The following is a 25,738-nucleotide window of genomic DNA, read 5'->3' as shown; positions in this document are numbered from 1 at the left end:
GATTTCTTTTATTTTATACCCACGTGACTTTACCAGAAAGAACCAAAGAGCGTAGATTCCTGCAGTCACGAAATCTTCAAATCAAGTTTAGTTTTAGCATGGGTGACTCGACGCTGCTACTGCACGTGGACTTCCTGTGGTGATCCATAGCTGTGAAGGCAGCAGCTAGGGTTGGTGGATCACCGCGCGCACACACACACATATGTTGTTGCGAAACTTCCCTTTTCCCTTGGGCGTCGAGGAGCAAGCTGTACCCCCTGGCTCGCCAGGAGGAGGCCTAATATACCGTAATGTGGACTCATCGCTATCTGTTTATTCCATCTGTACAGGGGTCGAGCGTCGCTCCCTTCTCTCTCGCGCGCGCAAAGGCGTGGGTTTTTTTTTCTCCTCCGGGTGCTCCGGGTTTCGCCCACAGTACAGCAAGTGGACTAAGCGGCATCTGTTTCTATCTAAACTAAAATATTTCTTCGTTTACCAGGTAAGGCCTCACTGAGCTATACAATTATATATATTTTTTTAGAAGCCAATCTGCCCACAAATGACAGCGCAACGAAAGTGTATTATCATCACGTGGACATTTATAGCAGCCAACCACTCTAAACGCGTGTTTCCCCATCTGTAACCGGGATCGAGCGTTGCTCCCTTCTCTCTCGCGCGCGCAAAGGCGTGGGGTTTTTTTTCTCCGGGTGCTCCGTTTCCTCCCCACGTGAATAATAATAATAAACACAACTCATCATTAATCGACTGAAACCGTCTTACAAATAAGCACTTCGATGTAGCGGCAGAACCGCTCCTGAAAACGACTCCGACGATTCGTTGCGACTCTCCTGAATAATTCCGTTCAACAAACCCCCCCCCCCCCCACACTGCGTCTGTGTGTCCGTGTGAATGTGTTGTGGGAGGCGGTGGGCGCGGTGGTTAGCGCTACGCTGCGCTACGTAAAACCCCCGCGACTCGGGTTCGATTCCCGCTCACGGCCAACACCGGTGACGATTATCTGAACCGGTCCTGGGCCTCCCCTAGGTTGACTCCGCCTCAAATGAGCACCTGGTGCGGTGTTTAAAGATCGATAGAGGGACCCGTAGACTCGCAACGCACGCTTGCAAATGAGACTATCAAGGTCTCTTTAGTTCTCACCTGGTTAAACAAAATCAACTTGAACACACCCACGGAGTGACGCAGTGACCCGTGGACTCGCGCAGAGACCCACGGACTCACGCAGAGACCCGCGGACTCACGCAGAGACCCGCGGACTCACGCAGAGATCCACGGACTCACGCAGAGACCCATCGACTCACGTCGAGGCTCATGGACTCACGCAGAGACCCACAGACTCACGCAGAGACCCACAGACTCACGCAGAGACCCACAGACTCACGCAGAGACCCACAGACTCACGCAGAGACCCACAGACTCACGCAGAGACCCACAGACTCACGCAGAGACCCACAGACTCACGCAGAGACCCGCGGACTCACGCAGAGACCCAAGGACTATCGCGGAGCCCAAAGCGACCCTTTCCGATTGGTTTCGACCCTCCAGTGTCTCATCGGCAGTGTCACCCCGAACGCTAGCGAGCCGCCCAATGTTTACGGGCAAGATCCCCCCACACCCCACCCCCCTTAGATACGGGGCCCCGAGTCGCCCCCGTGACGTCTCCGCGGGGATTGTTTGTTGCCATTCGGGTTTATTTTGTCCTAGAGGCGCCGGAGTGTCCACGTGGGGTGGCGCGGCATGGCCGCTCCTGACGCCAGGGGGGAGGGGGGTGGGAGATGGGGTGGGAGGGACACTGGGAGGGGGCGATGGGGGGTAGGGAGGATGGGAGCGGGGGGGGGGTACACAGGGAGCGAGGGAGGCAAGGTGGGAGGGGGATAGGGAGAAGGGAGTGAGAGAGAGGAGGAGGTGGTGGGGAGGATTGGTGGCGGGGGGGGGGTCCAGGAAGGGAGAATGGACAGCGCCGCGCGTGTGCGCGTGTGGGAGTGAGGGATGGAAGTTGGGGGAGCGGTGGCGCAGCGGTTAGCGCGACGCTGCGCTACGAACCCGGCGGGTTTCGAGCCGCTCTCACGGCGAACCCACACCGGTGACGATCATTTGAACCGGTTTCGTGGCCTCCCCTAGGTCGGCTCAGCCTCAAATGAGTACCCTGACGCGGTGCGTAGTCAACGTCGCCGCTCGGGAGACAAAGGCGGCCGGGCGTGGTGCTGGCCACCCACCCCGTCGTGTGCCGCGCGCTTCTTGCTCGCGAACGGCACTTGCCCCCCAACAGTCTGTTGAGGCTATACGGGGGCGGCGGGGGAACTTTTGATTGAAGTGGTTGAGAGAGGGAGGGAGGGAGACTGGGAGGGGATGGAGAGGGTGGGACTAGGGGAGGGAGTAGGAGGGAGGGAGGGTTCAGGATATAATATCTGTGCTCGCGACCTGGGGAGGCACGCTGGGCTGTGAACCGAGCAAGAGTCGGAACAGAGAGAGGGAGAGAGGGAGAGGCAGGGAGAAGGGAGGATCACAGGGAACGCAGGGAGGGAGGAGGGCAGAGTGGCCAAGCGAGAGTTTGAGTGCGGCGGGGAAAGAGCGCGAGTGAGCGGGGGGGGGGAGAGGTTTGAGGGAGGCTTGAGTGAGAAAAGAGGTCGATCAAGAGAGAGAGAGAGGAGAGAGCGGGGTTGGGGAGGGAGTGAAGCAATAGGAAAAGGAGAGCGGAAAGCGATAGGAAGGAAAGAGAGGGAGGGAGGGAGAGGAAACCCCGTTTCTGCTTCTCTCGGTTTCATAAGAGAACTCCGTGTCGGTGTTTGGAAGAAAAACAACAACAACCAAACAACCACAACCACCACCACCTCCGCGCTTCTCAATTTCACGTTTCCTCCTGGAGCCGACGTCCGAGAGAGGTCAGTTCGGGTCTCGTTGACTCGAGTTTGAATGATTCTATTCGAAACGGAGCGCAGCGGTGATGTTGCTGATGGCGATGTGACGTGGTGATGTAGCTGAGAGCGCTCCCCCTCTGTCGCTCATTCGTTGATCGGACGGAAAAGAGCTGCCGAACGAATCTCGGAACGAATGAAGCTGATGTCGTGCTGGCGTCGTTCTTCCGGATGCGCGCTGATGTCTTGGGCGCTGCGGTGGCTAGGAGATGTTAACTACCTCGCCTGGTGTGCAGGAGGTCGTGGATTCGATCCCGACCCTGACGCCTGCTGCTGTATATTTGGAGTTTGCGCGTCTCTCTTATCATCACCACGATGGCTAGGAGATGTTAACTACCTCGCCTGGCGTACAGGAGGTCGTGGGTTCAATCCCGACCCTGACACCTGCTGTATATTTGGAGTTTGCGTGTCTCTCTCTCTCATCATCATCACGGTGGCTAGGAGATGTTAACTACCTCGCCTGGTATACAGGAGGTCGTGGGTTCAATCCCGACCCTGACGCCTGCTGCTGTATATTTGGAAATTGCGTGTCTCTCTCTCTCATCATCATCACGGAGGCTAGGAGATGTTAACTACCTCGCCTGGTGTGCAGGAGGTCGTGGGTTCGATCCCGACCCTGACGCCTGCTGCTGTATATTTGGAGTTTGCGTGTCTCTCTCTCTCATAATCATCACGGTTGCTAGGAGATGTTAACTACCTCGCCTGGTGTACCGGAGGTCGTGGGTTTAATCGCGACCCTGACGCCTACTGCTGTATATTTCGAGTTTGCGTGTCTCTCTATCTCATCATCACCGCGGTGGCTAGGAGATGTTAACTACCTCGCGTGGTGTGCAGGAGGTCGTGGGTTCAATCCCGACCCTGACGCCTGCTGCTGTATATTTGGAGTTTGTATCTCTCTCTCTCCCCGTGGTCGCGTGGATTCTTCACCGGGTTCCTCTGTTTCCCCCCGCCCCATCCCCTCCACATTTAGAATCAACATCCACGCGTTCAGAGTAGTTGGCTGCTGCTGTAAGTTTCCGCGTGACCATGATGATGATGATGACGGTGAGCCAGGCGCCACTTCCGTTGAGCTGAGCATTTGTGATAGCCGGCTAAGTGTGGGTGGGGCCTTACCTGGTACAATAAAAAAACAACGTAGTTTAGTTTCCTCGTATAGTTATGTTTGGGTGAGTTATTGACGTTCGGCGTTGTGGTTGCTAAGCACGGCTCACATCGGGACGCTCTTTGGGCGTCCTCTGGTCTAACACCGTTTTGAGACCAGGCTCGATTGAAGGATGTCTCTGGTGTGGATCAATCAGTTTCAAAGACAATGCATCATCATACTATCAGTGTTTTTTTTTGCATTCTGACCACAAGTATTGCGGTTAATGCGGACGTGATTCCTTGTACAAGGTTTCAGTTTGGTGTTTTAACATCTTAACACAGCTGTTTTGTTGCCAGAAACAAGGGGAAAACCTATTCTCATATCGTCTTAATTGTGTCGCTCGCAGAGCAAGCTCGGCCCATTGTATCCCTTCAAGCGAAACACTCTGCCCCCCCCCACCCTGCCCCCCACCCTGCCCCCCACCCTGCCCCCCACCCTGCACCCCCACCCTGCTCCCCACCCTGCCCCCCACCCTGCCCCCCACGCTGCCCCCCACGCTGCCCGCTCCTCCCGCACGCCGCCCAAAGTCACCTACGAGTGAACCGAGTGAGTTCACCTTGCCTCCTCCCCGCGAAGCGTCGTTCGCGATGACCGCACGTGTGCCCCGGGGCGGGGGGGAGCAGTGGATCTGGAGCGAGCCGGGTCAATAGCGAGCCGGGTCAATAGCGAGCCGGGTCTATAGCGAGCCGGGTCTATAGCGAGCCGTGCGGGTCTATAGCGAGCCGGGCGGGTCTATAGCGAGCCGGGTCTAGAGCGAGCCGTGCGGGTCTATAGCGAGCCGGGTCTATAGCGAGCCGGGTCTATAGCGAGCCGGGTCTAGAGCGAGCCGGATCTAGAGCGAGCCGGGTCTAGAGCGAGCCGGGTCTATAGCGAGCCGGGTCAATAGCGAGCCGGGTCAATAGCGAGCCGGGTCAATAGCGAGCCGGGTCTAGAGCGAGCCGGGTCTAGAGCGAGCCGTGTCTAGAGCGAGCCGTGTCTATAGCGAGCCGTGTCTATAGCGAGCCGTGCGGGTCTATAGCGAGCCGTGCGGGTCTATAGCGAGCCGGGTGGGTCTATAGCGAGCCGGGTGGGTCTATAGCGAGCCGGGTGGGTCTATAGCGAGCCGGGTGGGTCTATAGCGAGCCGGGTGGGTCTATAGCGAGCCGGGTGGGTCTATAGCGAGCCGGGTGGGTCTATAGCGAGCCGGGTGGGTCTATAGCGAGCCGGGTGGGTCTATAGCGAGCCGGGTGGGTCTATAGCGAGCCGGGTGGGTCTATAGCGAGCCGGGTGGGTCTATAGCGAGCCGGGTGGGTCTATAGCGAGCCGGGTGGGTCTATAGCGAGCCGGGTGGGTCTTTAGCGAGCCGGGTGGGTCTATAGCGAGCCGGGTGGGTCTATAGCGAGCCGGGTGGGTCTATAGCGAGCCGGGTGGGTCTATAGCGAGCCGGGTGGGTCTATAGCGAGCCGGGTGGGTCTATAGCGAGCCGGGTGGGTCTATAGCGAGCCGGGTGGGTCTATAGCGAGCCGGGTGGGTCTATAGCGAGCCGGGTGGGTCTATAGCGAGCCGGGTGGGTCTATAGCGAGCCGGGTGGGTCTATAGCGAGCCGGGTGGGTCTATAGCGAGCCGGGTGGGTCTATAGCGAGCCGGGTGGGTCTATAGCGAGCCGGGTGGGTCTATAGCGAGCCGGGTGGGTCTATAGCGAGCCGGGTGGGTCTATAGCGAGCCGGGTGGGTCTATAGCGAGCCGGGTGGGTCTATAGCGAGCCGGGTGGGTCTATAGCGAGCCGGGTGGGTCTATAGCGAGCCGGGTGGGTCTATAGCGAGCCGGGTGGGTCTATAGCGAGCCGGGTGGGTCTATAGCGAGCCGGGTGGGTCTATAGCGAGCCGGGTGGGTCTATAGCGAGCCGGGTGGGTCTATAGCGAGCCGGGTGGGTCTATAGCGAGCCGGGTGGGTCTATAGCGAGCCGGGTGGGTCTATAGCGAGCCGGGTGGGTCTATAGCGAGCCGGGTGGGTCTATAGCGAGCCGGGTGGGTCTATAGCGAGCCGGGTGGGTCTATAGCGAGCCGGGTGGGTCTATAGCGAGCCGGGTGGGTCTATAGCGAGCCGGGTGGGTCTATAGCGAGCCGGGTGGGTCTATAGCGAGCCGGGTGGGTCTATAGCGAGCCGGGTTTAGAGCGCACTGGGCCACGAAGGCCGCTTGCCGGTTCCGGCTCGCAATCGGTGGCGAATATGTGAGCTGGGCATGGTCAAGGGCACACCACACCGCCCTTCATAGTTGCTGGATAAGAGCACTTGCCCCCAACAGCCCATGTATGCTACTCGGGGGATCTTTAGTTTGTGTGTCTGTGTGCGTCTTTGTTATGCGTACATACGTGCGAGTGTCCGTACGTGTTGACAAGTTTGTGTGTGCGTGTGTGTGCGTGTCTTGTTGTGCGTTTGTGGGGAGCGGTGGCGCAGTGGTTAGCGTACTGTCCTACAAACCCAGCTAGTCCTAAGTTCGATCACCGCCCGCCCTGAGCATCACCAACCGGGCACTGGTCTCCCCCTACGTCGACTCGGCCTTAAGTGGGTGCCTTGTGCGACGGCACTGGTGGGGATACAAAGGCGGCCGGGCTTGGTCCTGGCCAAATTACCCTCGTGTGCCACCACAGTGCCGGCCTTCCATCGGTGTTCCCGATCGTGAACAGCAGAGTCGGGATCTTCGTCATCGATGCACGTTGATGGTGTGCCATGAATGCTGGGCGTGCGTGTGTGTCTTGTGTCATGTGTGTGTGTCTTGTGTGGTGTGTGTCTTGTGTGATGTGTGTGTGTCTTGTGTGTGTGTGTGTGTCTTGTGTGATGTGTGTGTGTGTCTTGTGTGTGTGTCTTGTGTCTTGTGTGTGTGTCTTGTGTGATGTGTGTGTGTCTTGTGTGATGTGTGTCTTGTGTGATGTGTGTGTGTCTTGTGTGTGTCTTGTGTGATGTGTGTGTGTCTTGTGTGTGTGTCTTGTGTGATGTGTGTGTGTCTTGCGTGTGTGTCTTGTGTGATGTGTGTGTGTCTTGTGTGATGTGTGTGTGTCTTGTGTGTGTGTGTGTCTTGTGTGACGTGTGTGTGTCCTGTGTGATGTGTGTGTGTGTCTTGTGTGATGTGTGTGTGTGTCTTGTGTGATGTGTATGTGTTGTGTGGTGTGTGTGTGTGTTGTGTGTGTGTGTCTTGTGTGATGTGTGTGTGTGTCTTGTGTGATGTGTGATGTGTGTGTGTCTTGTGTGTGTGTGTGTCTTGTGTGATGTGTGTGTGTGTCTTGTGTGATGTGTGTGTGTTGTGTGGTGTGTGTGTGTGTCTTGTGTGATGTGTGTGTGTGTCTTGTGTGATGTGTGTGTGTGTCTTGTGTGGTGTGTGTGTGTCTTGTGTGGTGTGTGTGTGTGTCTTGTGTGATGTGTGTGTGTGTCTTGTGTGATGTGTGTGTGTCTTGTGTGATGTGTGTGTGTGTCTTGTGTGATGTGTGTGTGTCTTGTGTGGTGTGTGTGTGTCTTGTGTGGTGTGTGTGTGTGTCTTGTGTGGTGTGTGTGTGTCTTGTGTGGTGTGTGTGTCTTGTGTGGTGTGTGTGTCTTGTGTGGTGTGTGTGTCTTGTGTGGTGTGTGTGTCTTGTGTGGTGTGTGTGTGTGTCTTGTGTGGTGTGTGTGCGTACATTGGTGGGGAGCGGTAGTGTAGCGGTTAGCGCGCTGCGCTACGAACCTGGCGACCCGGGTTCGATTCCCGCTCACGGCCAACATCAGTGACGATTATCTGAACCGGTCCAGGTCCTCCCCTAGGTCAACTCAGCCTCAAATGAGTACCTGATGCGATGTGTAAACATCGCCACTGGGGAGACAAAGGCGGTCGGGCGTGGTGTTGGCCACCTACCACCCCCCCCCCCCCCCCCGTGTACCGTTCCGGCCTTCATAGGTGCTCGCTAACAGCACTTGCCCCTACAGTCTGTTAAGGCTATACGGGGGTTCTTTGTACATTCGTGAAACTCCACCATTGGCGAACGTATGTGGAATAAGATTTTTCTGTTGCCTACCCCCCCCACCGGTTTCGCGAGACGTCCGTCTCCGCGAGTGACTTCCTCGAAAGACGCTGGCTGAGAAATTCACTTCACAAACCACCACCGCCCGAATTCGCTTTCCGCCCATTCAGCATCGACAACTTTCGCGTTTGATCATTTTAATACATTCCGGACTTTCACGATAACTCGTTATAACTTTACCCCCACTCCCCTAACTCCCCTCGTTTCACCCCCCCCCCGCCCCCCCACCGAAAATCGGACTTAAGCTATTGAAGGCAGAGAGAGAGAGATGTGTGGAGACGTCGACCCGAATGTCAGATTCGGTAGCGACTCCTCGGGCGTTTGTGTCCGCGTGGCAAGCGACGACGACCACGGCGCGCGGTTGCCTGCGCCGAATGAACGAAGTTCAACAACAACACCACACACAAACATACTTTGCCGCAACAAAAGACAAAGAAATCCCCCGTGTAGCCTTAGACAGACTGCAGGGGCAAGTGCTTGTTAGCGAGCACCTCCGTGAACGCCGCCACGGCCGGGGTCCGTTGTCTTCCGAGTTGGAGACGTTTTTGTTTTGTTTTACACATCGCGTCCAGGCACTCATTCGAGGCCGAGTCGACCTAGGGGCTGAGTTCGCGAGCGGGAATTTGAAACTCGGGTGACGCCGGGTTCGTAGCGCAGCGCGCAAGCCGCCGCAACCGCCGCTCCGATTAGTAACGAAGACAAAGATCCCCCGTGTAGCCTTAACAGACTGCAGGGGCAAGTGCTGTTAGCGAGCAACCTATGAAGGCCGGAACGGTACACAAGGGGGGGTGGGGGGGTGGGTGGCCAACACCACGCCCGACCGCCTTTGTCTCCCCAGTGGCGAATGTTTACACACCGCACCAGGTACTTACTACCATAACACCACACGCACACTACACTGCAATCGGTGGCCAATATCTGAACCGGATTCCTGTTTGATTGCTGTTTGAGAAGTTCCAACCACACACACACTCGCTCCGTACTACGATCAGGAGCTAAGTGCCAATGTCGGGTCTGCTGCTGCTGGCCACGACGAGAGGGCTTCAGCAGAGAGAGAGTTCGTGTCGTGTCGCTGTTCCTCCTCCTCCTCCGTTGAAGGAGCTCAGACCGCAGTGAGTTTACTGTAGACTAATACTGGACCCATAGACTAATACTGGACCCATAGACTAACACTAGAACCCATAGACTAACACTGGACCCATAGGCTAACACTGGACCCATAGACTAATACTGGACCCATAGACTAACACTAGACCCATAGACTAACACTAGACCCATAGACTAACACTGAACCCATACACTAACACTAGACCCATAGGCTAACACTGAACCCATACACTAACACTGAACCTATAGGCTAACACTGAACCCATACACTAACACAGGACCCATAGACTAACACAGAACCTATAGACTAATACAGGACCCGTAGACTAACACTGAACCCATAGACTAACACTGAACCCATAGACTAATACAGGACCCATAGGCTAACACTGAACCCATAGACTAACACTGAACCCATAGACTAACACAGAACCTATTAACTAACACAGGACCCATAGATTAACACTGGACCCATACACTAACACAGAACCCATACACTAACACAGAACCCATAGACTAACACTGAACCCGTAGACTAACACTGGACCCATACACTAACACTGGACCCATACACTAACACTGGACCCATAGACTAACACAGAACCCATATACTAATACAGAACCCATAGACTAACACTGAACCCGTAAACTCTTATTCTTGCCGTGTGCCGGCACTGTAGTACAGGAGCTAAGTGCCAATGTCGAGGTCCTGCTGCTGCTGGCCACGACGAGAGGGCTTCACCAGAGTTCGTGTCGTGTCGCTGTTCCTCCTCCTCTTCTGTTAAAGGAGCTCAGAACCACAGTGGGTGGTCTACTGCGCGGGTTCCTCGTTCTGGTTGCACGGCCACACTCACGCTGCTCTGTGGCTTGGCATCTCCTCTCGTTCTCTTTGGGTCTCTGCGAGTGCACGTTAGGTCTCTGTGCCGATGCGGGTCTCTATGAGTCCCTGTGATTCTCTTTGTGTCTCTGTATGGGTTTATTATAGGGTCCATAGTTCGGAGGGCACGCCCACAATCGAACTACCGTGCCTTGTGTCGCGCTGCTATTGCTTTGGTGATCTATTGTAATCCATTACATTGAAACTTAATCCATCGCAATGGGTTTAATTGCGTTACGTTACTTTGCAACACGTTGTGTTACGTTTCAAGTTAAATTAATTAAATGTATCACTTGCAATCCATTGCATTTGATTGTAATCCATTACATTGTCATCGTTACTTTTAATTGTAAGCCGCTACAAAATGTTGTAACCCACTGCATTCCATGGTAATCCATCCCAAGGGGTCGCCACGATGGCTAGGAGATGTTAACTCCCTCGCCTGGTGTACAGGAGGTCGTGGGTTATATCCCGACCCTGACTCTCTATCATCATCATCATCATCACGGTGGCTAGGAGATGTTAACTACCTTGCCTGGTGTACAGGAGGTCGTGGGTTATATCCCGACCATGACGCCTGCTGTATATTTGGAGTTTGCGTGTCTCTGTCTCTCTCATCATCATCACTATGGCTAGGAGATGTTGACTACCTCGCCTGGTGTACAGGAGGTCGTGGGTTATATCCCGACCACGACGCCTGCTGCTGTATATTTGGAGTTTGCGTGTCTCTCTCCCTGTGGTCGCATGGATTTTTGTCCGGGCTCCTCCGGTTTTTCACCCTCCGCATTCAGAATCAACGTCACGCGTTCAGAGTGTTTGGCTGCTGCTCGACATTTCCGCATGATGATGATGATGATGGCAAGCCAATTAGTTGAGTTATCATTTGTGATCGCAAGGTCGCTTCTGGGGCCTTTACCTGGTGAAATAAAAATAGTTTACAGTTTAGTTTGCATTCTGATCCATTACATTACATTATCATCCACTAAACAATGTGATCCATCACAGGATCGTACATTGTAATCCTTACATTGTAATCCACGACGCAACGTAATCCATAACGGGATCGTGCATTGTAATCCATTACATTGCAATCCACGACACAACGTAATCCATCACACGATGCTACATTGTAATCCATTACATTTCATTGCAATCCACGGCACTGTGACCGCACACACTTACACTGCCTCGTTCTGTCTCTCCGTCCGGCACCCCTCCCCAGCCCCCCTCACCAGCCCAGCCAAATGGACGTGGGCCCCCCAGCCCAGCCAATGTGGGCCCCCCACTCCTCTCTGCTGGACATGGAACAGGGTGGGGGTGCTGATCCCCTTCCATTCCCGGCCTCCACACCTGCCCAGCAGCCACCGTACGGATTCTTCCAGCATCAGCAGGAGCACGGCTACCCCAGTGAGGACGGATTGTCATCGCACATAGGTGCGTGCGTTTCTGTGTTTTCGTGCGTGCCCGTGCGTGCGTGCCCGTGCGTGCCCGTGCGTGCGTGCCCGTGCGTGTGTGCCGGTGTGTGTCTTTGTGTCCGTGCCGGCCTTCATAGCTGCTGCTCGCAAACAACAACTTGCCCATCGACAGTCTGTTAAAGGCTACACGGGGGAACTTTGTTTGCATGCGTGGTCACGTGTGTGTCCGTGCATGCGTGTTCATGCGTGTGTCCGTGTGTGTCTGCGTGTGTCTGTGCATGCGTGGCCACGTGTGTGTCCGTGCGTCTGTGTAAGTGGTGCACCTAGCGTGGCACAAGCGTCGTGGTGACGTCACCGCCACTTAGTGGTGAACGGCGGTTGTTGGTTGTGTAGCGGGTAGCGCTACGCTGCGCTACGAACCCGGTGACCCGAATTAAATTCCCGCTCACGGCCACCAACACCGGTGACGATTATCTGAACCGGTCCTGGGCCTCCCCGAGGTCGACTCGGCCTCAAATGAATACGTAGGGAGACAAAGGCGACCGGGGGTGGTGCCGGGCAACTCGCTAACAGCACTTGCCCCTGCAGTCTGTCGAGGCTATACGGGTGATCTTTGTCTTTGTCCTGTGTTATAGATCAATCAGTTGGTCAGTCATTTAATCCGTTAGCGACTCATTCAAATGACACGTTAATTCATCAGTGGGTCATTCATTCAAATGAGATTCGGGCGCTCGGTTAAGTTAATGAATCATTCAATGAATGAATTTGGTATTGGAATAGCACATTAAGTCAATGACTCATTCATCTATACATACAGCATCTACTGCCTCCCTGGGTTGGTTGAAAGCACGTGGCATTCAATTGCAACTCGTTCACTCCACCACTGTTGCTCTTCCCTCCCAACGTACGAGAGAAGAATGGCCATCCTATCAACCCACCCAGCCACGAGCCATTCAATCCATAACTCAATTGAACGAATCGATTTATTTACATATATTGAATAGATTGATTTATTGAATATTGATGTATTGCCATTAAAAAGACCGATAACTTTTTTTGTTCATTGAATATATTTCTATGTATTGAATATATATTGCATATTTATTTATTAAATGTTTAATTTCGAGAAGAATGGTCATCCCCTCAACACGCACAGCCACGAGCCATTCAATCCGTAGCTCGATTGGCCATTGAGTCAACTGATGCATTTACAAGTTGACCGTCAAAGGTCAAGGAACGAGCCCAATGAACAGCTCTGTCGCGAGCCGCACGTCCGACCAAACGGAATCCCCTCCCCGTCGTCCCCCGCCTCCCCCCCCTACGTCCGGCGACGTCGGATCGAAGACGTTTGCCTCGACTCTCGTTCGTTCGCGACGTCGACCGGTGCCGGCTGCCGCTGGCCTCTCGGACTGGCTGGTCCCGCGGGGGGATCTGCGCACGGCAACTGCGATGGGGAAAACGTTTTTACAGATCGGTCAACTGGGATCTGTCGACCAACGGCAGCTCATCGTATATATTGACAATCGCACGTTCGGTCAGCGACTGGGTAATAATTGATCATTAAATCACCGGGCGGTGGCTATGGCCCAAATCTCCTCCCTTGTTTCCCACCCCCCCACCTCCCCCACCAGTGCTGATGCTTACACACCACAACAGGTACTTATTTACGGCTGAGTCGACCTAGGGGAAGCCCTGTCACAGCACAGATGGAGGAGTTAGGTGCGTGTTTATTTTTAGCCTCGCGTGGTTTCGTTTGAGACGGCGACGCCTGAAGGCGTTCATCCAGCAGTGGACAGATCGCGGCTCATGATGATGATGCTGATGCTGGTTTATCGTTGATGGAATGCGACAGTCGCCAATCTCGTGGTGTCGTGAGACTCGGCGCAAGTCAGGGGAGCAGGAGGAGGCAGATGCGTAGAGAGGAAGAGGGAGAATGGAGGAAGAGGCAGGAGGAATAGGGAAGAGGAGGAGAGGGAAGAGGGGGGGGGAGGAGAGATGAGGAGGAGGGGTGAGTCGGGGGGAGGTAATTTAGGAAGTTGGCCCGGCGGTGATGAATGCTGTCCCGGGTAGTTTCGTTTCCCGGATGTCGGCGTCTATGTATGTGAGAGCGCTGCCGTCGCACGAAGCCATTTCACAAAGCCGCTCGCGCGTTGCCGACCCCGGCTCTCTCGCCGAGAACCTCCGCCTCGACAGCCTGCCGTGACCGCCCTGGCCAGCGGTAGGAGCCATGCGGGGCCCACCCCGTGTCCGCCTTGTGTCCGCCTTGTGTCCGTCTTGTGTCCGTCTTGTGTCCGTGTGTCCTCCCCCACGTCCGTGTGTCCGTCTTGTGTCCGTGTGTCCTCGCCCACGTCCGTGTGTCCATCTTGTGTCCATCTTGTGTCCGTGTGTCTGTTTTGTGTCCGAGTGTCCGTCTTGTGTCCGTGTGTCCGTCTTGTGTTTGTGTGTCCCCCTGTGTCCGTGTGTCCCCCTGTGTCCGTGTGTCTGTCTTGTGTCCGTGTGTCCATCTTGTGTTTGTGTGTCCGCCCCGTGTCCGTGTGTCCGTGTGTCCGTCTTGTGTTTGTGTGTCCGTCTTGTGTCCGTGTGTTCGCCCCGTGTCCGTGTTTCCGCCCCGCGTCCACGTGTCCCGCCCCGTGTCCGTGTGTCCGTGTGTCCGTCTTGTGTTTGTGTGTCCACCCCGTGTCCGTGTGTCCGTCTTGTGTTTGTGTGTCCGTGTGTCCGCCCCGTGTCCGTGTGTCGGTGGGCGCGTTTGACGCTCAGTCTATTGCATGGTCGCTTGCTCGGTCTCGGCGGTTTGGTCTTGGAGGAGGGGGGGGGGGGAGGTTGGGCCGGTCGGTTCGGCGGGTCAAGACCTGCGGTCGGTGAGTCGGTCTTTTCCATTGGTGGGCGAGCCAGTCTGTGTGTCCATCTGTAGGTGGATCGATTTGTCTGCTGGTGGGTGGGTCAGTCTTCAGTCAGTCCGTCGGTGGGTCAGTCATTTGGCTGGTGGGTGGGTAAGTCAGCCAGTCAGTCCGTCGGTGGGTCAGTCATTTGGCTGGTAATCCATTCTCGTCCTTTGGTGAGTGGGTTGGTCTGTCAGTCTGTGAGTTGTTTGGGTCTGTCTGTGGGTCAGTCCGTCTGTGAGTTGTTTGGGTCTGTCTGTGGGTCAGTCATTTGGCTGGTAATCCATTCTCGTCCTTTCGTGAGTGGGTTGGTCTGTCCGTCTGTGAGTTGTTTGGGTCTGTCTGTGGGTCAGTCCGTCTGTGAGTTGTTTGGGTCTGTCTGTGGGTCAGTCCGTCTGTGAGTTGTTTGGGTCTGTCTGTGGGTCAGTCCGTCTGTGAGTTGTTTGGGTCTGTCTGTGGGTCAGTCCGTCTGTGCAGACTCCGATTCCAGGAGCCTCGTGCATCTGGACCTGACTTTGTGCGTCCTGTTCGACTCGGCCTCGAGTCGCGTAACCAAATGAGCGTTGGTGTTGGAGGCAACTGGCGAGACGGAGGCGTCGTGGCAGACGCCGCTCTGGCCGCACCATGCCCTCCGGTGGCTAGGAGATGTTAACTACCTCGCCTGGTATACAGGAGGTCGTGGGTTCCATCCCGACCCTGACGTCGCCCACATTTACAACCAACGTCAACGCGTTCAGGGTATTTTGCCGCTGTGATTTTCCGCGCACATGCGGCCCGATCTCTTCTGGAAAAAAAGAGCTGTACGGCTCGGTGGGCCTTACCTGGTAAAATAAAAAAAAAAAACAGTTAATAGTTTGGAGTTGAATAGTTTAAAGGAATCCTTCTTCCCGCGTCTCTGCTTCGCAGCACGGATGGCGAACGGGGCCTCTCCGCTCAGCGTCATGTCCTCGTTCACCTGGCTGGACACCACTTCCTACCACCCTCACTACCTGCAACAACAACAACAGCAGCAGCAGCAGCATCATCATAATCATCATCAGCAGCAGCCGTGGTCCATCGCCCAAGGCGGTCACTCCCCGGACTCCAGCGGGGCGTCCTCGTCCCCCCGAGAGACCGAGCGCCAGCCTGGGGCCAAGTCGTCGTCGTCGCCACTGCCGGCGCCCCCGTCGTTGTCCGCGTCGCCCGGCCCGCCGTCGTCCGAGCGGTCCCTCAGCCCCGGCAGCGAAAACGCCGACGAGACGCCGAGCCGGGCGGACTCGTCGCCCGCCGACTTCCGCCACCATCACCACCACCACCAGCAGCACCAGCAACAACAACAACAGCAGCAGCAGCACTATGGGCTGCTCGCCCAGGGCCTGTATGGAGGTGTGGAGCTGTACCACCACCACCAACACCACCAACACCACCGCCACGACGTGTCGGCGGCGATGGAGCCAGGGGGCCACGCGAAGGGCAAGGGCAAGGTTCGCCAGCCACCAGGTGGGCAAGGCCGCACCCTCCCGGCGTTGTCGCAGCGGCGCGTCCACCGTGCGTGCGGCGTCCAGCGCGGTGAAGTACGGCCGGGCTGGCTGGCTGGCCTGGCTGGCTAGCCCCCTCCCCCCTCCCCCCTCCCCCCCCCCCCGTCCCGGCGCGCACGGCGTGGGGGGGAGGACGCTCATCCAGCAGTGGAGCGATGAAAGTGCTGCGTATATATACACGGTATACATGTGTATATATGTATAGTGTATATATACTTTATTATATATACTTGCACGTTGGCACTGTGTGTGCGGGTGTTGTGTCGGCCTTCATCGGTGCTCGCTAACAGCACTTGCCCCAACAGTTTGTTAAGGCTATACAGGGGGGGGGGAGGGGGGCGGGGGCGGGTGGGGTCCTTTATCTTTGTACAGCACACGTGCTTGGAGTGAGTGCCAGAACCACGCCCGGCCGCCTTTGTCTCCCCGGTGCTGATGTAGACACACCGCAGCGCCGCACAACCGTTTAAGGCCGAGTCGACCTACGGGAGGCCCAGGACCGGTTCAAAATATTCGGTTGTGAGCGGGAATTCAACTCGTCGTGCACTGCGCTCACCACTGTACCACCGCTCCCCACTCATTCACTACTCCCCGCACCACTAGCATCTCGCCCGCTTGCTCACTCTCTTACCCCGCTCACTCTCTCTCTCCCTCACTCTCACTCACTCTCTCACTCTCTCACCCGCTTACTCTCACCCGCTCGCTCACTCTCTCTCTCACTCTCTCTCTCTCCCTCACTCACTCTCACCCGCTCGCTCACTCTCTTACCCCGCTCACTCTCTCTCTCACTCTCTCACCCGCTCGCTCACTCTCACCCGCTCGCTCTCTCTCTCACTCTCTCACCCGCTCGCTCACTCTCTTACCCCGCTCACTCTCTCTCTCCCTCACTCTCACTCACTCACTCTCTCACCCACTTACTCACTCTCTCACCCGCTCGCTCACTCTCCCTCTCTCTCACTCACTCTCTCACTCACTCACTGTCTCACCCGCTTACTCACTCTCTCACCCGCTCGCTCACTCTCCCTCACTCTCTCACTCTCTCACTCACTCACTCTCTCACCGGCTCGCTCACTCTCTTACCCCGCTCACTCTCTCTCTCCCTCACTCTCTCACTCTCTCACTCTCTCACTCACTCACTCTCTCACCCGCTCGCTCACTCTCTTACCCCGCTCACTCTCTCTCTCCCTCACTCTCTCACTCTCTCAATCTCTCACTCACTCACTCTCTCACCCGCTCGCTCACTCTCTTACCCCGCTCACTCTCTCTCTCCCTCACTCTCTCACTCTCTCTCTCACTCACTCTCTTACCCGCTCGCTCACTCTCTTACCCCGCTCGCTCACTCTCTCACTCACTACACGGGGGGGGGGGGGAGGGGGCGGGGGTGGGGGATCTTTGTCTGTGCGGTGGTGTGGAGCGGTGGCACAGTGGTGGCTACGGCTAGCCCTTCGTGTGCCTCCTTCCTGGGGGCCGGCATTTGCGATGCCTGCACCACGGTTGCTGAATTCCCGGACCGCTGGAAATTCGTCCGTCCCACAGCGCGGAATAATTTCACGTCTTAAAAACCCACGTCTTCTCACGTCTGCTTATTCCATTTAGCTCCTGCGTCTCTCTCGGCCTCTCCTTTACCCCCCTTAATTCTTAACCGGGCGCCTTGAGACGTTAGCGGAAGGCGCCTGACAGATAACTGTCAATCATTGTTATTATTATTATCATCATCATCATCCTAACATTAACCGACCCCCTTTTGGCCGGCGCGGCGCTACGTGGGGGACAGGAGCTTTGTTTTTTAGCGTGGAGCGAGCGGAGCCACGGCTGTTTGTGGCGACACACACAGCCCCCCTGTTTTGGTTAAAGCAAACACCGACGCGAAAAAATATTATTTGGCGTTAAAATAAAAAAAAATAAAAGGGGGCATCGCTCTCATAATGTTCCGCCGTGGGAAACGCGTCACCGGCCGTAAGTGCCCCCGAAACCGTTGAACAAACACAGGGGATGTGCCGCAACAGCAACAATAAATACGGGGAGAGAATAAACGCTTCCCGGCGGGGAGACGGGAGCGTTACAATCTGTTTTTTTTTTGTTTTTGTTTTTCGCGCGCAAGGTGCGAGGCGAAAACTCGTACACCGCAGGGTGTGGTGAGAGGCGATGGCTGCAGCGGCTTAGGTGGAGAGGCCCCCTTTCATCCAGCAGTGGATCGACCGTTGGCCGACGATGAACGTTCGCAAAACGACGGGGTCCGCCATCGCGGCGACAACGGTCACGGGGCGGGGGGCGGGGGGCGGGGGGGCGGGGGGGGGGGGCGTCCGTCGCGCTAGCGGGAAGACGCCACGGCACTTGCGCGACGCGTCGGCCTACGTGGCGTGCCGCCCGTGGTTTTTTTTCTCGGGGCGCTCTGGCTTCTTGGCATCTGATACAATCGTGCTTTTATTTTTACTGTCACCAGGTAAAAAAGAGACATAGGCCCAAACTGAGCGACGTACAGCTCCTGTTATCGGAATCGGCCCCGGCGATTGCAAATGATAGCTCAACGAAGTTGGCGGCTTATCATCGTCGTCGTCGTCGTCGTGCGGAAATTTAAAAGCAGCAGTCAAACACTCTTAAACGCATGACGTTGGTTCTGAATGTGGAGTGATAGAACGGAGGACCCGGAGAATATTCCAGACGACCACCACAGGGAGAGGGACACGCAAACTCTAAATGTACAGCAGGCGTCAGGCGAGGGATCGAACCCGCGAACTACTGCATACCAGGCGAGGGAGTTAACATCTCACCACCACGAAATGTCAACTCCTTTGTCCGAGTCCACCGCTAAATCAGGATTTGTTTATCTCATTTGCCAGAGGCATTCCGGCAAGGTCACTGGGTTGTTGTCCTCTTTATGAAAGCAGCTCAGCTCGGTGGGCCTTGCTGTCCCGAGTCGCACATGACGGTGGTACGTTTGTTCCGCTTAAATGTGCCCGGAGGAAGCATGGTATGTACATTGGACTTCTTTTGCACCGTACATAGCCGACAGTGCTAATCGGAGGTGCGATGGTGGGACGACAAAACTAACACACAAAAAGCAGTTCAAAAGAAATGAGTTTGTCAATCTAGGACGATGGTTTTAAAAGTGCATAGCAACCAGTGGCGTCCTTATATCGGAGGGAAGAGCGTTCCAGACGGCCGCAGGAGCATATCTGAAAGTGTGCGATGTGGTGGCCGGATGGCAGCAGCACGTCAATGGATTATTGAATACATCCGTGTGGAGCTTTGAGCGTCACCTCCTTGTTATGCATACATGGGGGAGGGGTTTCCTCCAGGTTTTCCGGTTTCCTGCCCACACGAAGCTTCACAACTCTCATCGCTAATGGAATTCATTTGCAAAACGTACCCAAAGTTTGCAGGACCCTCTTAACAAAGAATATTGAGACTAATTCTAGATTTGAAGTTTTCGTGACTGCAATGATCCATACTCTTTGGTTCTTTAGGTGAAGTCACATAGGTAAAAAAAAAGTAATAAGAATTATAATTATTTATTTACTATAAATTTTTTCACCTATGTGACTTTACCTAAAGAACCAAAGAGTAATATTGAGACTGTTTTGGTGGAAGGCTTCCCTGGGTAAACAAATAACGGTGCGTTGTGCTATGCGTGATGACACACTTTCCACGTCTGATGATTGGTACATATGTATGTTGAACCGTGCTAATCGGAGGTGCGGGGGAAGGACAACAAACGATGTACGTTGAACTTCTTTCGCATCGTACATAGCCAACCATGCTAATCGGAGGTGCGGGGGAAGAATAACAAACTAAACACAAAAAGTAGTTATAAAGAAACTTAGCTCCAAGTGGCTTCCTAGTAAAGGTACACCTTTTACCAATCAACACACGAAGCCAAACGCTCATCAATTTGTGGATAGCAACTGACTTCAGTGGAGGATGAAAGTGGGTAAATAATGAATGGATCAACCTCCATTCTGTAGCACCATTGGCCTCGTGGACTTAGTCCAGGCTCGTGACAACTGCAACATTTACTTCAGTGAGCTAACCCTGGCCTGGTTTTGCCATTCTTGGGTCTCATTAGAAGGGTAAGGATTGCTAAAAAAACAAACTGCGGGTTTACCATATGTGAGTTGGTGAGAGCACTCCCTCAAAATAACGGGGCCCTGTCAGTGCTGGGCCCTGGCATGCAGAGCCCTACGGTTAGGCCTGAACCTAACCCAATCAATATAAATCAAGTCCTAACCCTAACTGAAAAGTCAATAACCTGATTTCACATCTTAGCATGAAGCTAGACTTAGTGATATGGACCTCCGATTAGCACGGTTGGCTACGTACGGTGCGAAAGAAGTTCAACGTACATACAATGTCCTAAGTCCGAACCGAAGCCAAATTCCTAACCCCAATCCAAGTTTTACAACCTGAATCATAGCCCTACCCCTTAAGCACAAACCACATGCCAAGCGCAAACCACATGCCAATTTCTCACTCTAATCCAAGGCCTAACCCTTGGCCATCAAAGATAACCCCATGAACTTGATGCCTAATCCTTAACCTGCTTAACTTTGGACGTTAAAGATCCCGTGACGTCATTGGCCATGGTCACGGATCACACGATCATGGCAAGTTTGAAAGAAAAAATAAACCGTTCCCCGCAGATTACTCGATCGGAAACTACGCGTGCACACTGCCGCGTACTGTGACTGCGAGAAGACGTCAGGACCCTCCTGAACACAAGTTTCACGTGGGCTTTCTCTGGGTTATACAAAACGTGATAATTACAACAACAACAACAACCTACTCCCTATGAAGCCTAAACTACCCTATACACCCGATGACCCAAACCCTACTTCTAACCCTAACCTGAACCAACTCACTAACCCGACCCCTAACTCTGACCCTAACCTGAACCAACCGGCTGACCTGACTCCCCGAACCCTAAACCTCACCTGAACAAACCCGCTAACCCGACGCCCTGACCTCTAACCCCCCACGATGGCCATGAGCAGAGAGAGAGAGAGAGCCGCGGGGTTGTTTGAGCAGAAGCCACCGGGCGTGGCGGCACGCCCTTCCTGCCTGCCTCGGGGAGTCGCCATCGGCGGTGTCGTTTCGCGAGAGACATTCCACGTGCGCCCCGGTCTGCTCCCACCACGTGCGCCGCGGTGTGCTGTCACCGCATGCACCGCGGTGTGCTCCCACCGCGCGCGCCGGCTGTATCGCACCGTGCATTGTGGGTGCATTGCGCGTGTCCATTGTGTGTGTGTGTTGCGCGTGCATTGTGTGTATTGCGCGCGCCCATTGTGTGTGTGTTGCGCGTGTAGTGTGCGTGCATTGTGCATATGTATATTGCATGCATATTGTGCGAATTGTCGCGTGCATTGTGCGTGGATTTAAAATATTAATTGTGCTTTACGTAAAAAAAAGTACTTCCTGTTTAATGCGTCGAGTTGACGTGAGGTCACGTAGAACAACAGGAGGAGGAGTGGGGGTCCTATTAAGAACCCGGCAACCAAACCTCCGAGTTTTCCCATTTGCGGATTTGCCGACTGCGATGGGCCAAGGGCTTCGGAGCTGCGCAACTGTGTGGGCAGCATTGCGGTGTTTGGCGCGCGCTGCGCTGTGCACCTGACGAGCCGAGTTCGAGTCCTGCCCCTATCCTCCACCCTGCCATCTCCCCTTCGCCACCACGCTGGCACTCACCAACGCCCGCGTCTGTAATGCGGGGGGGCCATGGGCTCGGTGGCGACCGTTGACCCCTGCTGCGTATTCAGAGTTCGCGTGTTCCCCCCACGTGGTCGCGTGGATTTTTCTCCGCTCTGTGAGGACGTCACCGGAGCTGTGCGCTTTCAAATCATCCACATTGGAAGCTCATCAATTCAGCGGAACTGCTTTTTGTTGTTTAGTTTGTTGTCCTCTTCCCCCGCACCTCCGATTAGCGCGGTTTGCCTGCGCGCGGCACGTGCACGTGCACGTGCCGCAGGCGTCGTCGTCGCGCAAAGATGCGAGCAGGCAAAGACGTTTGCTACCCAGGGCGCTCGTTGAGAGAGATTCGCGTGCGAGGCTGCGGGCCGCGCGCGCTTCCGCCGCCTTGGGCGACCGAAGCCTGGAGTGTTCCGCACGCGGATGGGCGACACGGGGGAGAAGCTTTGGCCGCGCCGCGCGCTTTCGACGTCCTCCCGACGCCGCGTCGTCGGCGGCGGCGCGCGCGGTGCCCGGGAGGGGATCGTCGCTGACGCCCGTTGTGCCCCCGCCCCTCCCTCCCGCCTCCGCCAGGGGAGCCGGCGCCCGCCGCGTGCGGCGAGAGTCGCGAGTGCGTCAACTGCGGCGCTACGGCGACGCCGCTGTGGCGTCGCGACGCCAACGGCCACTACCTGTGCAACGCTTGCGGCCTCTACCACAAGACCAACGGGCAGAACCGGCCGCTCATCAAGCCCAAGAGGCGGCCGGTGAGAGCCGCGCGCACGCACGTCATCGTCGTCGTCGTCATTGTCTACGTCACACTCATCATCATCATTATCGCACCTTGGCCATATTCTTGGGTCTTTCGGTAAACCCACGTAGATAGATCAAAGAATAAAAAATAATAATAAGAACAATATCACGACGTTTCGATTGCAACACAAGCAGTTGTCGTCAGGTAAGAGCTCTCTCCGAGTTGACATTTACTAGCAAATCTCTTACATTGGCATGCTAATCTCTTACATTGGCATGCTAATCTCTTACATTGGCATGCTAAGCTCTCACAATACAATGGCCACCCCCACAGCTTCGTTTGTCAAGATTTACCCGATCTTACATTTACATGCAAATTTTCTTCTCTAACCCCTCCCACTGACCCTTGGGCTACACCCATTCCCAAACCTTGACAACTCCTTACCTTTGCAGCGCTCCCACCATATATTCTCAGCAGCTCTCCCGTGATATTTCTCACCTGATGACGATTGCTTGTGTTGCGGTCGAAACGTCGGGATTTTGTTATTATTTTTTATTTTTGTTTTTATTCTATCTACGTGGCTTTACTGAAAGACCCACGAATATGAATTTCTGCAGTCACGAAAGCTTTAAGTCATCTTGGCCATCTCACAGCCGCATGCCTATGGACTGACATAGGGACCCGTCCACTCACACGGGGACCCATAGACTCGCATAGACACCCACAGACTTATAGAGGGATAGATGATAATAATAACAAGCAAGATTGATCTTGCTAAGCTCCTCGAACTCCAGGCCGGTTCTGGGTGATTTTGGCTGTCACCCAAGACACACACACACACACGCACACAGTACATACACTTGACACGCACACACACGGCACACAACACGGCACACAAACGATACGCACACCAGACACACACACACACACACGACACACGTGCTGCTGTCGTGTTTACGTCGTGCCCCGGGGCTGTTTATTGGATGTCCGGATGACACATTGTCCAGGAGTCCCTTTAAAAAATAGAGAGGGGGGCGCGGGGGGGGGGGGGGTGTGGAGGGAGGGGGGCAGAGGGGGTAGGAGGCAGGGGAGGGGGCTCAGCTATTTCACGGGTCACAAGGGCAGTGGCCTGACTCGAAAATGTATTGAGTGGGGGGTTGGGGGGGGTGGCAGGGTGGGAGAAGGGGTCACGGAGGGTTTGGGTGGGGGGCTAAGTCACCAACACTCACGTGACCCCTACGTCGACCCACAACGACCAGCGCGGCGAAGTATGGTCAAACAACCCCCCCCGTGGCAATAAGGTACGGGGAGGGGGGATCCATCCAGTGGTGGAGGAGCTGCTTCCTGAGAAGCAGGCTCCACATGCAAGCCAGAGATGGGCCCGTTCTATCTCCTGGCGAGGCAGCTCAAACTACGGGGGGTATTGTTTATGAAGTCCCCACGCCGTGTGAATGGGTGGGGGGCACAGTTCTCATCGTCGCTCCAGTAGGTCGCGTGCGGTGGGGTGGTAAAGTGTGGGGTGACTCCATCTCTCTCCCAGGACGCGCTGCCCAGCGTGGAAGAGTAGGCCAAGTGCCCTCTAGAGGTAGCCCAGGGCTACCGCTTGCTCCCTAGAACTCTCTAGAGCGCTACCTCTAGTGTAAGCCCATCTGGCAGCAATGGCGTTAGCAAGCAATAGCAGGGCTGCGCCTTCGCCTTATCATAATGATAATAATAACGACGATAGTTTACGGCTGTGATACTGGATGGAGGCGTCCCCGCGCCGCGTTTGGTCACGGGCGCCCCTCGACCATACTTCGCCAATTCGGTCCACCGGGTTCGAGCCCCCGACTCGCGACTGACATTGGCCGCCCTGTGCCCGGGGCGGAGCGGAGCGGAGCGGAGCAAGTCATCGCAAAGCGGCGGCGGCGGTGCTGCCGATGCCGCTGCCGCTCCCGCCGCCTCCTCCGGAACCTTTAACCTTTACTCAAGAGTCGAAGTGAAGAGTCGCGATGCCTGCCGGTGTTAGGAGGCGGGGTTGGGGTGGTGGAGTCGAGGCAGGCGGTGGGGGGGGGGGGTGCTACTGTTGTTCAATGTCTTTGGGGAGGGGGGGGGGGCACCTGCTCGGGTTTCACCACCGGCCGGCCTCGCTTGCGACAGCGGGTGGTGGGGGCGGAGTGGGGGGGGGTGGGGGGAGGGGTTGGCGTGCGAGTGCGGCGGCGAGCGTTGGCGGCTGCGCGTCCGTGCGGTTTCCTGCGGAAGCGTGCGTGCGTCGCGATAAGGCACACACTTCCCACAACCACAGCCGCCTGTTTCCTGAGTCGCCCCCCAGTCCCCGCTCCTCCTACACCCCCCACAGTTCACCCGCCCCCACGACCGCCCCACGCAGCCACATTCCCAACGGTCAAAACAGAATCTTGTTGTCGATTGACTGGAAATTGTGCGCGCTGCGGATATTTTGTTCGCGTGTCTCGTTTTTTTTTTCTTTCCCCTTCTCATTTCTGCTTCGTTTTCTATCGCCGCTCGAAAAACAAAAAATTCCGACCGACCACGGGAGCCCGTCCCCACCACGGGAACGTGGAATGCCCGCTCCGCAGGAGGCCCACTGGGCTGCTTGAGCAGAGTGTACGTGCTCTGGCAAGTCAGCGCCACGAGCCGCTTCAAATCCGGACCCACGCGGATTTCGCAAAACGTGGCGGGCGCGCGGCGAAAAAGGCCTTCGTTTCTCCCCGCCTGTCTCGCCGGTTACCGGGAGACTGCAGTGGCTGGACACGTGGCCACAGCCATAGCGAGAGACGTCGACTACTGGATGTGGTGTGCCGGATGTGGAAGTGCTTTTTTTCTGGATTGCCGACTTACTCAAAACAGATCGCGATGAAAGTATGCCGCGCGCAGCCTTGACGCGGAGCTCATAGACTTACGCAGGACCCACAGACTTGCACAGAAACCCACAGACTTAAAGGAGAACTCATTGCCTCACATAGAACCCAGACATACATATGACCCGTAGACTAACATTGGAGCCGTAGGCTAACACAGGAACCCATGCACACACGTTGATGACTCGTGGCCAACGCGGCACCCACAGACGAATTAACGTGGGGCTCCGAGCTTGAAATGATCAGGGAATGACTTTGGCCAAATCCTGCCGCTCCATCGACATCGGAACAATCTCCCTGCAGCTCTTGCAGTGGCGGCCGGTTAATCGGCACAGCGACGACGTGCCACGTTTGTGCACCGGTTCTGGCGCGCGTGCGCCACCCCGGCGCGTGGTTCAATTCGAGGGAGCGACCGGTGGTGGCGGTCCTTGTCTGGCTAACGGCTGCTCGCGGTGAGATGTTAACCACCTCGCCGGGTATGCAGGACGTCGTGGGTTCGATCCCGACCCTGACACCTGCTGCTGTATATTTGGATTTTGCGGTGGCCCTTGCCCCGTTGTCGCGTGGATTTTTCTCCGGGTCCTGCGGT

General features: G+C 55.7%; 1 protein-coding gene across 4 annotated transcripts in view; it reads left to right on the top strand.

The window, feature by feature from the left end:
- Positions 1-2,367: 2,367 nt before the first annotated feature.
- Positions 2,368-25,738, top strand: part of LOC116952803 (uncharacterized) — a 42,396-nt gene continuing 19,025 nt past the window's right edge. The window contains exons 1-4 of one of the 4 annotated variants that reach the window (XM_032972472.2): positions 2,368-2,879; positions 11,291-11,475; positions 15,269-15,841; positions 22,132-22,304. In XM_032972472.2, the coding sequence (XP_032828363.2) occupies positions 11,313-11,475; positions 15,269-15,841; positions 22,132-22,304 (909 nt within the window). In that variant the 5' untranslated portion in view covers positions 2,368-2,879; positions 11,291-11,312. The other 3 variants (XM_032972471.2, XM_076074487.1, XM_076074486.1) reach the window with 3 other exon arrangements.

The sequence above is a fragment of the Petromyzon marinus genome, chromosome 48, assembly GCF_048934315.1.
Source record: "Petromyzon marinus isolate PM22_M1 ecotype Great Lakes invasive population chromosome 48, UKy_Petmar_22M1.pri1.0, whole genome shotgun sequence".
NCBI lineage: Eukaryota > Metazoa > Chordata > Hyperoartia > Petromyzontiformes > Petromyzontidae > Petromyzon > Petromyzon marinus.
The sequence above is the reverse complement of the archived record's forward strand: the minus strand, read 5'-3'. Positions and strand labels throughout refer to the sequence as shown.